Raw genomic sequence first — 15225 nt, forward strand, 5'->3', positions numbered from 1 at the left:
CAGTCACTACAAAGATACAGGCGTCCTTCCTAACTCAGTTGACCGAGAGGAAGGAAACCCCTCAGGGATTTCACCATGAGGCCAATGGGGATTTTAAACCAGTTACAGAGTTAAATGGCTGTGATAGGAGAACTGATGATGGATCAACAACATTGTCATTACTCCACTATACTAACCTAATTGACAGAGTGAAAAGAAGGATGCCCGTACAGAATAAAGATATTCCAAAACATGCATCCTGTTAGGAACAAAGTCATCCTGAAAAAAATGTGTCAAGGAAATTTACTTTTTGTCCTGAATACAAAGTGTTATGTTTGGGGCAAATCCAATACAACACATTACTGAGTACCACTCCTCAAATTTTCAAGCATGGTGGTGGCTGCATCATGTTATGGATATGCTTGTCATCTGCAAGGACTAGGGAGTTTTGGAGGATAAAAAGAAAAATAATAGAGCTAAGCACAGGCAAAGTCCTAGATGAAAACCTGGTTCGGTCTGCTTTCCATCAGACAACTCCATCTTTCAGCAGGAATATAACTTAAAACACAAGGCTAGATATACACTGGAGTTAGTTACCAAGACAACATTGAATGTTTCTGAGTGGCCTAGTTAAATTGGCTTAAATCTATCGCAAGACTTGAAAATGACTGTCTAGCAATGATCAACAACCAACTTGACAGAGCTTGAATAATTTTTAAAGAATAATGGGCAAATATTGTACAATCCAGGTTGGCAAAGTTATTAAGAGACTTACCCAGAAAGCTGTAATGGCTTCCAAAGGTGATTCTGACATGTATTGACTCAGAGGGTAGAATATTTATCTAATAAAATATATTAGTGTTTCATTTTACCATTTAATTATAAAAATATATTTAATTCTTCTTCCATTTTGACATTACAGAGTATTTTGTGTAGATCGTTGACAAAAAAAAAGACAATTAAATACATTTTAATTCCACTTTGTAACACAACAAAATGTGGAAAAAGTCAAGGGGTGTGAATACTTTTTGAATGCATTTTAAGCATATCTTGTGATGCAAAGAGGTCAACCATCAGAATGTTCATACCAGCTCTATTTCCACTAATGGTACTGGGATTCCTGGGATGTAAGTTGGGTTGTGAGTCCATAGAAAATGCAAACGATTCCTGGTGACAGAATTGACAGAGATCCATGGAAAGATGAGTAAGAGGCCTGGATTCCTGAAACTCCACTGGGAGTCTGGGTGGACCCTGTCAGAGGCCCATCTGTGGCCAGAGGGGCCATGGTTAGGGCCACGTTGAGCTGGGTTTAGTCCCAAAATGGCACCCTATTCCCTACATAGTGCACTTCTTTTGTCCAGTCATATGGGCCCTGGTGAGGGTAGTGTACTATATAGGGAATAGGGTGCCATTTGGGACGTGACCCTGGACATCTGACCATGGACTGTCATCCCAGCAGGGGGGAAACATTAGCGTGAGATCAGATCCACAGTAGAGGAGACAGCTGTAGGAGGTCGTTTAGACATCTTAAACATCCCACTCACTAGTTCCCAACAATCACTACAGAGCACCAACCCCTTAGTCATGCTAGTCCTGGAGGTCCTGGAGAGTAGACTGTAGGAGTCCAAAAGCAAGACTAGGCCAGATCAGAAAATGTCATGTCAGACATTGGTTTGTGTACCAAGTCCCATTGTACCATCTACTGACATAAATTGAGAATCACAGGCTGGCAGTTGATTTAATTCACATCCACGGTGTATCATTTGATCATATGACTAGAGCCATAGGAACACCACTGGTTTCAAAAAGTCACATGAAGCTCAGGAGGTCTTTAGGAAGTCCTGGTCATGCTAGCATGCTTTGTCTGAAAGACAGGTGCACCCTGCATTCAGTAATGGAACAAGTGGAGTTTGTGTGTTAGGAAATGCAGGACTGGCACCGATCCCTACAAGTGCCACTTAGTTATTTAGAGTAACTGCTACTCCCCAACGCATTTTCTGTATTATAGTGTTTACAGCACTGAGCTGAAATGGCCATATTTACTGAACTGAAGTAGTGTTGTACACCATCCTTTTTCTCAGCTTGTTTTTCAAAGACTTATACAGTGTTGACTCAGATCAAACTTAAAGCAATGTCTTGTGTAGCCAAGCAGACTGCTGTACTCCCTGTGAGATCAATATAAGACCTTATGTATAGCATTGTCTCTCTTTGTTAGAAGAAAAAAAAAACATTAACTATTCATGTTGGTGCCAGTGCTCTTGTCTCTTGGGTTACCCCATATTACAGTGGTTGATTAAAATAGATTGAGAAAGCTGGATTGTGAGAAGCAGCATTGGTACAAATGCCAGTTTTAGACAGCTATTCTATAACTGTGGATCACAAGGACAGTATTAAACATTATTACAGTAAATGGATAATAGAGGCAGCAGCTAGACTAACTCTCACCTCTCTCTTTCTTTTCAGAGTGGACAAGACTTTCTCCAGGGCCAGAAGCATATGGTGAGTTCCTCTTCTTCTGATTCTGCGCCACGTAGTATCAGTTACACTGCAACTTAAGGACAACTTATTGTATGTGAAGGATACATACAGGCAGGGCTCTAAATGAACTGTTTTCATTGATAGCACTGTTGCTCCTAACTTCAAAAAGTAAGGAGGACCAGACACAATTTAGGAGCACCAGAAGAAATATATACTCTTTTTACTGAAAATGACTGTCCTATCATTCTCAATTGTCTTCAGTTGTTACCATGATTATGTAGAACGCATCACAAGAGAGTGGGAAAGACATTAGAATAAAAACAACTTTTAATAATTGTATTCAAAAGTGCAACAAACCTATTTATTTAGGGCGTGTTCATAAATTCACTCTTGCTATCTACTCCGATTTCAGAGCACTCTCGTCTGAGTGTGCCAGAGCACAGAATAACTGATGAATTTAGAAACGTTCAACACCCATTGAATATGGCCAGTGTCAGTAAACATTGGCAAAAAAGCATAATTAAATTGTTGACAGCAGCACGGTTACAATCACCAACGCTCTGGATAACATGAAAACAGCCTAACTAGCTCTGATACGGTGAGTAAAATGGTCAGAGTGAGGTGTTCTCTAATTTATGTCTGGAAATAGCTAGCTAACTTTAGCCAGTTAGCTTGGGTGTTGGACTGCCGTTGTGAGGTCAGAACGCTCGGATCAACCATACTACTCGGTCAGAGCGTCCAGTGTGCGCTCTAAATGCTCCGAGAGCCATCTGACAGAGCTCTGAATTTACGAATGCCCAGACCACACACTGAGCATTCTCTGGCACTCCAGAGTGAATTTACGAACGCACCCATAGGTTATTGGGTTTGGACAGACAAATGTAACATACAAAACAGAATATTGATTGTATTCAAAAGTGCAAAATAATATTTATATAGGTGATTAAAAGATAACCTTTATTGTATTTAAAAGTGCAACTGTAAACTGTTATCCATTACTGCATTTAGCGAACAGATAATAACAAATAATAATCCAATTTGTAAGTCGCTCTGGATAAGAGCGTCTGCTAAATGACTTAAATGTAAATGTAAATAAACATAATACAAAACTATGTAATAAAATGAATGTTGTAAAAAGGCAACAAGCTGACTATGAACTGATACTTAATTAAATAAATGTTTAGTCTCCTCTCACAATGACTAATCAATTTCTTAGATCTAGAATGTAGTTAATAAATCAACTTGCTTTTAGGGTTTGTGTTTAGGGTAGGGACGTCCTAAGGAACCGGGATAGCACTAACCCTCTTCCCGTATAGTATCCGCAATGGTGGCAATAATGTTTGCACAGGACATCACGTTTCCAAATGTTGAGTTGATTTGTCATAAATGTTTTTTCTGGGTGAGTAACATGGGTCTGAATTTGGTAAAAGCCATCTACTCTTTGGTAATGCAGTAAGCGGTGTAAAATGTAATCTCTAGCTCTGCCTGTTGACCAGCTTGGGCTGTCACCTGTTGCCTGTCAAATACTGCTGGTAGCTAGTAGACATAGCGATGTTGCTCTAGCCCCTGTCCCGATGCACTTGTCCTGGCACTTGATGTGCTTTTGGCTTAAGTAATGTTTTAGCAACGACTTGTAATTTAGGTTGCTGTGGCAAAATAAGTCTTCCTGCTGATATTACTCCACACTTTCGACAGTACTCACAGAACATTGTGTTGCTAATTTTGTCCCTCCTTAGCTACTTGAATTCGCAAAGCCACCCCTCTCGGAACATGTAGAGCTTTTTATTTAACTGAGGAGATGGATCTGTAGCAGCATCTCCGACAGTGTCATCATCATCTTCTGGTTGTGGTTGATCATTTTCATCATTTGTTTTTTGTCAAAGAAAGATTCAGTTACACCGCATTTCATTGTTGTTGTTCTTGCTAGCTAATGCCATTACTTAGCTGACAAAAAGGGAAAGCTGACAGTTCTGAGGGAATGTTTGCATGAAAAGGGCCTGGCGTTTGATTGGTTTAAATAGCTATATTTAAACATTTGAAGCATTATGATTGGTTATTATTTGTAAACAGTGTATCTTGTTTGAGCAGTGAATAATATATGTTTTATTGTCTCACACCGGATAGGTGCAATGAAATGTGTTGTTCTACACGGTCAGTCATAGTAGTACAGTGCCCCTGGAGCAATATAGGGTTAAAGGGATACTTTTTATATTTACCCAGAGTCAGATGAACATGTGGATACTATTTTTACGTCTCTGTGTCCAGTATGAAGGAAGTTAGACGTAGTTTTGCAAGCCAATGCTAACTAGTGTTTGCGCAATGCCTTGAAGTCTATGGGTCTCTACCAGCATTGACAGAGTTTTCACCTTGACAGCTCGGTATTCGAACCAGCAACCTTACCGTTACTGGCCCACACTCTAACCAATAAGCTACCTGACATATTGGATTCTTTCTTTTTTGTCACACGGTCCTCCCAAAATAAAGGTACTGGTCTCACAGCAAAAATAATTGTCAGATATGTGACCAAATTGGTCGCACTTTAGAGCCCTGCATACAGGTGAATGATTTCCACAAAGTAAGGCTTTTGTCTCTCTACAGGACATTCTGTTTGTGAGACACTAGTGAGACACTAGTAATCAGGCGTCATGCACCCATTATTTTAGAAAGGGCACAAAGTATGTGAGGATGGAGGGGGGTTGGTCTGGAGGGGGGGCTGCATATTTTTCAAAAAGGCATTTTTCAAACACCTGTAACAATCTAGAGCCATAATCATTATGTCCAATTCTATGTAAAAGAAAATCTGCATAGTCTATCTAAGCATACCTCTTTACCTCATTGTCATTTTAATGAATGATGCACATTGATTCTTTGAGAACTTATATGCCTTAGGAGTTTAGTATAACTGCCACACTGGGATATAGTAGCATAACCCTAAATATGCTTCTCTGCTAAAATCTGGGAAAAGATTGAGAGGAATATGAGTCTTATTCAGTACATTTAGTACATCCTTGCTTTTCTAAAGCATAACAAACTTGCCAGCAGGCATGCCTGCTAAGATAGTTAGACATGCTACTTTATTGATAGCCTGAAATGGCTTGGTAGCTAGTTATCAGGTTGGGATATTAGAAACCTATCTAGCTGGCTAGCTAAAGCTAACTTCATAACATTTCTAGGTGGTTAGTATTACAGAGAAACAATAAAGCATATTGGTTGTATTTATTCATCAAGAAGGGATAAATAGGCTACATAGCTTGATTCATTTACAAACAATTAATTTACAAATATACCTCCTGCGAATCCTGCCCATCATCGACAGCTAAAATCAAACCAAACGCTGTGTGTGTCACTCTACACTCTCTCTCCTCCTCCACTGATGATACTGTCTGCACACACTAGACGTAGACTATCTAGCGTCCTGCCTAGCATATCTTTGCTCCTTGGAAGGAAGTTTCAAGTTTTATTTGTCACGTGCACAAAGAACCACTTGCTAGGGAAAATAGGGGGGTGTACTCTTTGCTTGGTCCAGTCAGTGTGGCACCTCCGCAATACAGCTTATACATTTTTTGATAAATAATTATGATAAAACCTGCGCTTGAAAAGGAAGTTTAGTAATTAATTGAACATCTGAAATACCTGGATAATTTTAAACAGGACAAATCTGAGGGGGCATGACACCTGCCTCTACGACGCCTCTATGATAAGAACTTGAACAGTTTTACTTGAGAGCCGACAGACTGAGTAAAGTAATATATGAGCCACTGATAGAGAGGGAGAGCAGCATGGGACACCGTCCTGCCCAGCCGGTCTGCCGCACTCCCCCTCCCAAGTCCCATTATCACAGTAAAGGCACTGCCTAACTGTTCTGCAGTGTTGGCAGGACAGGGTGGCGCTGTGGCGCAGGCGAGGTAAGGCTGAGGCTCTGTTCTGCTGCTGAGTGGAGCCTGGCACCGACACACAGACACACGGACAGGAGCAGATGGATCTCACCTCTCCCTGGCTGTCCTGGAGGTTGAAGGGTGGCACTGGATGTCAGCCCGACCTCCAACCCTCTCTCTCTCTCGCTGTGTGACCGCACTAGGACAGAGGCTCTCTGCTTAGTCCCTGTGGGAGTACTCACTCAGGAGCATCCATTCTCTGTCTGGTCGAAACCAGGCCTGCATTACTCAGCACTACCTGGAACACAGGAGGAGAGCAGAGTAGAGGGGAGTAGGACCGCTTCCTGATACTGCAGAACATTCTTCGTGATACTGTAAGACAATTCGGGAATACAAGGTTTTTTACATTTCTATAGTAATACTTATTAGCTGAATGTAATTTAGAGCTCAATAGCAGTCTTGGATTGGTCTGCGCAACCTCTTGGCATGGCCAATTGGGATTAAATCAATGCTAAAACGGAGAAAAGTTGAATGACGCAGGTTGTACCTGGTATCAGCTTTCCTTCAATATATTCAGCTGAAAAACAATAGGTGGAGATGAGTCATTTTCAAAAGAACCTCAAAGACCTTTCCCAACATCTCTCCAATGTGGAAAAAAACTAACTGCTAACAAACCAAGGAGAATCATGTGGCTGCATGTAAGTTGCAGGCTTGGACAGAGGTCTCCCAGAAAGTGCTGTTTATTTTGTAGGCCCACAAAGAGGACTTGTTGCAGGAAGTTAATCTGCTAAAACTTCCAAAATACAGTTTTGAGATCTTGTAAAAGATGCCTGGTGTTTATCAGTTAACCTCTAGACAAGAACAATAAAAACACAAGATACCAACATGCCTTGCTCACCTTTCCGAATCGGAAGACCAAAGAAAATCTGGTGAGTTTCCCTTTGTCTGTGCTATAGAAAGTTATTCCCTATTGTTTTGGCGTGTAGAAATAGCAATGCATTTCCTTTGCATAATCGCATATTGATAAGGGTATTTGTTGAACCACTTTACTTGGGACAGACCTGAAGACCTCAGTTTAAAATTCACCAAGTGCCGATGTTTGAACATTGTGTTAACACCTTTGACTGGCCCATTGGTACACAGTAGACAACTATATCATAAACGTGGAATTTGATTAGCAATAGATGCTGCTAAAATGCTAGCGTGGTTTTCTCTACTTTTCCATAATGGTGCCATGCTGCCAGTTTTTATTTCTCAGATAGACAGTTTACTTCCAACAGCAGATAATTGGGATAAATGTATATTTTGTTGTTTTGCCACCTCCATCTGCTCTGTGACCAGTCTAGTTCTCTCTATCTGTCTGTCTTCCCTGTGAGTTATGTAGGTCAGTGACTGTCCCTACCTGAAGACATTAGCATTAATACTGAGTCGTACAATAAAGACAGTCAGAGTGATTAGCTCTCCTCATGCTGTTTGGGCTCATTAGCATTTACTGTGGAACCATGATTCATCCCTCTGTGTTTGCTCATTGCTCAATGTTATGTCATGCTTATGAAGGCTCATGTCAATTCATATCACAATACCAACAAGTTTAGATCTGTTAAGGACAAAGTAGAGTTTGTCACATTTAGCTGTGTCTATTTCCATCCTATATCCCGCAGCAATGGCAAATATGAAGTTATGTAGAGTAGAGTGATTGCAAACACCCTGAAGGGAATGAGAATTTAGATAAAAGAGAGGGCCAGTCTGTGAACGATCTACTTACTGCTCTGCAGTCTGCTCCCTCTCTGAGGCTCAGTGTGTGTGTGCAGCGGTCACTTGCGCCCTTTCCCCCGCCACTCTCCGCTCCCTCCCTCCCTAGCCTCTCTCTGCTCTAGCCTCTTGTCCTCTCCACGTTGCTGCAGCGAGTGAAGTGAATGTATTAAATCCGGTACTTGTTATTAAATGACACCACAGCTCTCCAAGGCATAAATAAGAATATTTTTTTATGTAAAAAAAAAAAACGTTTTCGAAAAAGGTTACACATTTTTTTCTGTGCTGTTTAATTATTTAATCGGTTCCTTTTTGTTCTCCTTCAAACATTATATTTAGTTTTGCTTTGGAGAATTTGTCATTGCATGAGAGACTGAGGGACAGCGTAAGTGTAAAAGTGACGTCACTATTACATAATGACGTCATCTAGCGACTAACGGAGCAACCAACAGCTACTTTCCTTGAAAATAGTTAGCAACTCTGCTTTTATCATTCCTGCTGCTTCTGCCAGATTTGAATAGTACTCTGAATACTCCTGTGAATAACTCACAACATATTGTCATGGTCATCCACATTTTGACGTTACTTACTAGGTCTTAGAGGGAGCACTTGTCACAGAGACAGCTGGACCCCCTCAATCTGTGTCTCTCTAAAATCCTTTTAAAGGAATAGCAATAATTAGTTGGAATCCTGTGTTGGTTGGTAAACTGGCAGGAGAGGTTCCTAGTCTCCCACGCATGCTTTCTGAAACTAAATCATATAAAAACCAAATCTACATATTTTTAAACAACTATAACTAAGTGAGTGAATGTTATTTATAATAAGGGTTATATTGAGAAAATTGGACCTCTCTGAAATAAAAATGGATGACCCTCCCTTCAGCAAAATATATTTTTCCTAAACCCTCCCTGAACACTTGAAGAAAAAAAAAAGTTACCCTCCCCTATACCAAAATATTAATTAGAACAAAGTGGATAGCAGAAAACATGTTTACCCTCACTTGGACAGATCAGAGTCTTATGCAGTTTTAGAAACTGTTCTTCGTCCTGTAAGCGTTACATGGCAACGCATGAATTTTGATAGCGCACAGTGTGTCTTGTTTGCAACGAAACTGTACCTGTTTGCAAGTAGTTAAATATGAAAAGTTAAAAGTTAGGCCTAGCTTTCCACCCCAGACAGAGTAGGCCTACCGATGCCGCTTTAATTTTAAAACCTCTTACAGCTACCCCCCCCCCCCCCCCCCCCTTCTTTCAATTTCCGCCTGAAGACATACCCAAATCTAACTGCCTCTAGCTCAGGCCCAGGAGCAAGGATATGCATATTCTTGGTACCATTTGAAAGAAAACACTCTGAAGTTTGTGTAAATGTGAATTGAATGTAGGAGAATATAACATAATAGATCTGGTTTAGATAATACAAACGTTTTTAATTTTTTATTGTTGTATCATCATCTTTAAAATGAACAAGATAAAACAAACATTCAGATATGAATATGGGGACAATTTCAGTGAAAGACATAAGAGGGCAACACTACTTGTGCAAAGTTTCAGAATGATAACTTCCAAAATGAGTGTGCTACATGACATTTATCATGAAGTCACCCAGGTGTCCCACACAAGTAGCCCAAATGTACCCAAGTGGCCAAATTGGTGAAGGTATACATTTTGAAACAAATAACTATATACAAAATACCAAAATGGTATTCTAACACACCCCCCCAAAAAATTGAGAAACAAAATGGGGGGGGGGAAATATTGGGGGGAAAAAATATATACAGTGGGGAGAACAAGTATTTGATACACTGCCGATTTTGCAGGTTTTCCTACTTACAAAGCATGTAGAGGTCTGTAATTTTTATCATAGGTACACTTCAACTGTGAGAGACGGAATCTAAAACAAAAATCCAGAAAATCACATTGTATGATTTTTAAATAATTAATTTGCATTTTATTGCATGACATAAGTATTTGATCACCTACCAACCAGTAAGAATTCCGGCTCTCACAGACCTGTTAGTTTTTCTTTAAGAAGCCCTCCTGTTCTCCACTCATTACCTGTATTAACTGCACCTGTTTGAACTCGTTACCTGTATAAAAGACACCTGTCCACACACTCAATCAAACAGATTCCAACCTCTCCACAATGGCCAAGACCAGAGAGCTGTGTAAGGACATCAGGGATAAAATTGTAGACCTGCACAAGGCTGGGATGGGCTACAGGACAATAGGCAAGCAGCTTGGTGAGAAGGAAACAACTGTTGGCGCAATTATTAGAAAATGGAAGAAGTTCAAGATGACGGTCAATCACCCTCGGTCTGGGGCTCCATGCAAGATTTCACCTCTTGGGGCATCAATGATCATGAGGAAGGTGAGGGATCAGCCCAGAACTACACGGCAGGACCTGGTCAATGACCTGAAGAGAGCTGGGACCACAGTCTCAAAGAAAACCATTAGTAACACACTACGCCGTCATGGATTAAAATCCTGCAGCGCACGCAAGGTCCCCCTGCTCAAGCCAGCGCATGTCCAGGCCTGTCTGAAGTTTGCCAATGACCATCTGGATGATCCAGAGGAGGAATGGGAGAAGGTCATGTGGTCTGATGAGACAAAAATAGAGCTTTTTGGTCTAACTCCACTCGCCGTGTTTGGAGGAAGAAGAAGTATGAGTACAACCCCAAGAACACCATCCCAACCGTGAAGCATGGAGGTGGAAACATCATTCTTTGGGGATGCTTTTCTGCAAAGGGGACAGGACGACTGCACCGTATTGAGGGGAGGATGGATGGGGCCATGTATCGCGAGATCTTGGCCAACAACCTCCTTCCCTCAGTAAGAGCATTGAAGATGGGTCGTGGCTGGGTCTTCCAGCATGACAACGACACGAAGCACAAAGCCATGGCAACTAAGGAGTGGCTCCGTAAGAAGCATCTCAAGGTCCTGGAGTGGCCTAGCCAGTCTCCAGACCTGAACCCAATAGAACATCTTTGGAGGGAGCTGAACGTCCGTATTGCCCAGCGACAGCCCCGAAACCTGAAGGATCTGGAGAAGATCTGTAGGGAGGAGTGGGCCAAAATCCCTGCTGCAGTGTGTGCAAACCTAGTCAAGAACTACAGGAAACGTATGATCTCTGTAATTGCAAACAAAGGTTTCTGTACCAAATATTAAGTTCTGCTTTTCTGATGTATCAAATACTTATGTCATGCAATAAAATGCAAATTAATTACTTAAAAATCATACAATGTGATTTTCTGGATTTTTGTTTTAGATTCCGTCTCTCACAGTTGAAGTGTACCTATGATAAAAATTACAGACCTCTACATGCTTTGTAAGTAGGAAAACCTGCAAAATCGGCAGTGTATCAAATACTTGTTCTCCCCACTGTACATTTACAAAATAACATGGGTAACTATTTACACACTTTCAATATTTGGAAGACCCTCAGTCCTCTATCAAATCAAATCAATTTATATAGCCCTCAAGAGTAAATATGAACAGTTTACCTCTAGATGGCCCGGGAGGTGTGGAGCCGGAGACAGCAGGGGTCCAGCTGGATGAACCAGCTTCAGAGGGGGATGGACACGTTGGGGATGGACACGTTGGCGGCAGACACACGCATCTCGACCATGCTCCCTCTAATCCATAATATGTAGACTGAGTTGAGGGAGCATGCCACTGGAGGAAGTATAGCCAATGTGTACTTTACACATTTCATTACATTTTTATATATTGCAAATAAAATGTAAAAACAATCACAAATAATATTTTATATTATTAATTTCAAACAACGGCATTAGCATGAGAAGAACTTACCAGTCCAAAACAATGTCCTCTCCGTTCAAAAAAATATGCTTCCATTTGAGTCATGGTCGCTAACTGAGTCGTCTTCCAAAAGCATATGTTTCACTTTCACGATCAATTTCCTCTATAATTTTGTCTACATTCGTATATCTAGTCTTAGATTTAGCTTTCCCTGACTTATTCGCCATGATGTTCGATATATAAACATCTGAAGATGCTTGTTACCGAAACAGTGCTGTGCGTAATGAGTATGGCTCCTTCCAGTATGAATCTTCAATGGCGAATGACGGTCTTTACGCCGGAGTTTACTACATGGGTTGGTCTTCCAAAACACAAACATTACATATTGCCGTTTACCTCTGCTCATTGGCAATCTACCCATCTAGATTTCAGGACGTTCAGTGGTCATTGAATTAAAATACAGTCAATCAACGAAACAGCGGTCATATAATTGGTGCACAATGAGGTCGTTACTTGTTGTCTTCCAATCGGTTTCTTTGGGTCAATACGTCCCGCGAAATGACCCATCAAGTTTGGTTGTGTTACAAACAAACAGTTGATTGCAAGGAAACCAAACATTGCAAGGAAACCAACAGGTTTAGTCTGTGTATTTACGTCGAATGTTTCGTTGAAAATTGAATGACATGAAATTCAACGAGATAAGCGTTCACAAAATGTTTTGTGTTAGGCTATAAAAATGGATGTAACCGAACAAAAGACCATTCATTGTGTAACAATGAGCCTTGGGATTGCAAACAGAGCAAGATCTTCAAAGGTAAACAATTTATTTCATTGCAATCTGTGATTTTGTTACGCCTGTGCTGGTTGAAAAAGTATATTGGTATGGGGCTCTGTGCTCAGATAATCACATCGTATTCTTTCGCAGTAAATCCTTTTTTAAATCTGACAACGCAGTTGGATTAGCAAGATTCTAGGCTTTTGAAGCATGTGAGACACTTGTATTTTCAGGAATGTTTAATATGACTATTTGTGGCGATCACCGTATGTTGTCGAATTTAAACCCGCATCCGGATCAGAGAAGTTTTAACGGCTGACTACTCTTATTCCGGGGCTTAACCCAACGACAAAGTGTTTCCCCAAAAGCTGTCTGGGTTTAAACATCTTCTACTGTACAGCAAGTGAATTGCTTAATAAGTTGATAGTGACAGAATTAGATTACTTCCCAAGCAAATCACTTTTTTTCTTCTCCGGCTATAGAAGCCTCAATGTCAAAGAAACGAAACAATGATATCCTCATATGCATCGGAGTCTAGTCTTTCCCGGGTATTTTACAGCTTGTTTCTAGCATAATGCATCGCGGACCAACGCGCTGTTTTAGATCACTTTATATAACCGGATACTTTTTATTTACTTTAAAATCTTAAGCTAACAAGGGTGCCTGTCTTTTTTGCCATTTTCTCTAATAAAAGATTGGCCTATGTCATACCCTCTCATACCCCCTCAATTTCGAGTCTTGGTTTTAACTTAACAGCCCTTTATTGACATGGAGGTAGGCTATTTAAAGAGTGCATGGTGGGTGGAGGAATTTACCGACAAAATCTATGGATAAAGCAGCCTATAGCCTAATTTCGTCTATCAAACAGATATGCCTAACTCTTATTTCTTAAATAGGAAGAAATAGGCTCCAGCACAAAGCCCTCTTGTGGTTAGTAAAGTCTAATTAAAATTTAGACAGTTGAAATTAATTATGCTTACTCGAATTTGCCCACTTTCAGCACCATGAGCTGTCCTTTTCCGATTGATTTTGCCGCTACTGCTGCTTCAAGTTATACCACCACAATGTAAATTCCTTGAATCTGGCTTATTGTGAGGTCAATACCTCTGATAAATACATCAGGGGCAAGAAAAATATTGTTTTTAATAAAATAATTTGTACTAGTAGCAAGCTATCAAATTTGACCTCCAGTTCCCCTCTCATCTTTGTGCTCTACTTCTCAAACTGAACAGAACACAAGGCAGCTAGTTCTCATGCAAGATAGGACATTTTTTGGACTAGGCCTAATCAAAAAATATTTTCAGAAGAAGCCTTTGACTCTCCTCCTGAACTGCCACCTTAGGCCTACATAGCACAGCCATTGGTTAGACAGCACACAGCAAGAGCAAAGCAGGTCTCAGGGTTGGAATATCCATTGCAGTGTGTAATGCAGCCTAGTTTTATTTACACCATCCCAACAGCTATCTTAGAAATATAACTTTGCTCCACTGTGACTCTGTTCATTAGACTAACTCCTCATCTCTGGACTCTGAGCTTCAGCCAGGGCCATCCATGCCTCAGCTTAGCCTGGAGAGACAGCCTTCACACAGGCAGGCTACTTCTGCAGATACACTCACTATAAATACAGGCCACAGGGCCCAAGGTTTAGATAACCACAACCTCTATCTCAAGGAAGGATACAGATTCTTGGAATTGGTTTCACGGGGAAAAAATGTATCATGCTTGTTGCCAAATTATCTGTTTCAATGCATGTCTAAATGAGCAGAAACTGTTAATTTGTTGAGACATATGTCACAATATTACACTTCAGGCAAAGTGGTTTATATAAGGGTGTTGTATGGTGGTGTATGCTGTGACTTTGCCTGTGGTTGTATGCCCTCTAGTGGCCCAGTGTACCCAACCCAATGGATTCAGCCTCTAGCATAAATTCAGCAGATGAAAGTCTAAAAGATTTGCATTTGATTTTGTAATTATGTTCTGTGAAAACCCACTGCTGTGTGAGCCCTCCCTCTGTGTTGGGTAAACTGAGGTTAGAGATGTCATTGTGCACATTCCTCTATTTGTGTACAGTATACTGTATACTAAGAGCCAGAGGTGTCATTTCACATCTCCCTCTGTTTCTGACACCATGCCGTGTACATTACTATTTTCTCTGTGCACGCTCCTCGGTTTGTGTGACTAACCCGGGCTTATGTCACCATGCATGTGTACGCTTCTCTGTGCACGTAGAGCTGAGTTGTCTGGCTGGCATAGAGGGGGACAAGAGCGGGGAGAACACTGTCATACCCAATCAGCCAAGACTGTCTCCTCTCATCTCCTTCAGCCCGCTGTCTGTCCTGTCTGACTAAATATAGCAAGAGAGAGACAACCTAGCCCCCTGGTTCTCACAGACACACCAGTCCAAAGACAGGTTTCATTATTATATATTTTTCAAAGTCACACACAGCACCAGAACAAGTGTCATCATCACCACCAAACGTACTGAGGAAAGCAGTGGACTGGAGGATGAGACTGTTTGACTGCACCAGTAATTCTTCACAGAAAATATTGTCCTTTTCTCATTTGATATCGGGCTTGAATTTGTCATGTTAGAAGAAGTCATTTGGTA

At 40.9% G+C, this 15225-nt stretch overlaps 1 protein-coding gene across 10 annotated transcripts in view; it reads left to right on the forward strand.

Moving 5' to 3' along the window:
- Positions 1 to 15225, forward strand: part of rap1gapa (RAP1 GTPase activating protein a) — a 91606-nt gene that overhangs the window by 16800 nt on the left and 59581 nt on the right. For all 10 annotated transcript variants that reach the window (XM_071347957.1, XM_071347959.1, XM_071347958.1 and 7 more), the window contains exon 2: positions 2443 to 2478. In XM_071347957.1, the coding sequence (XP_071204058.1) occupies positions 2443 to 2478 (36 nt within the window). The remainder of the gene's footprint in view (positions 1 to 2442; positions 2479 to 15225) is intronic.

The sequence above is a fragment of the Salvelinus alpinus genome, chromosome 17, assembly GCF_045679555.1.
Source record: "Salvelinus alpinus chromosome 17, SLU_Salpinus.1, whole genome shotgun sequence".
Classification (NCBI taxonomy): Eukaryota; Metazoa; Chordata; class Actinopteri; order Salmoniformes; family Salmonidae; genus Salvelinus; species Salvelinus alpinus.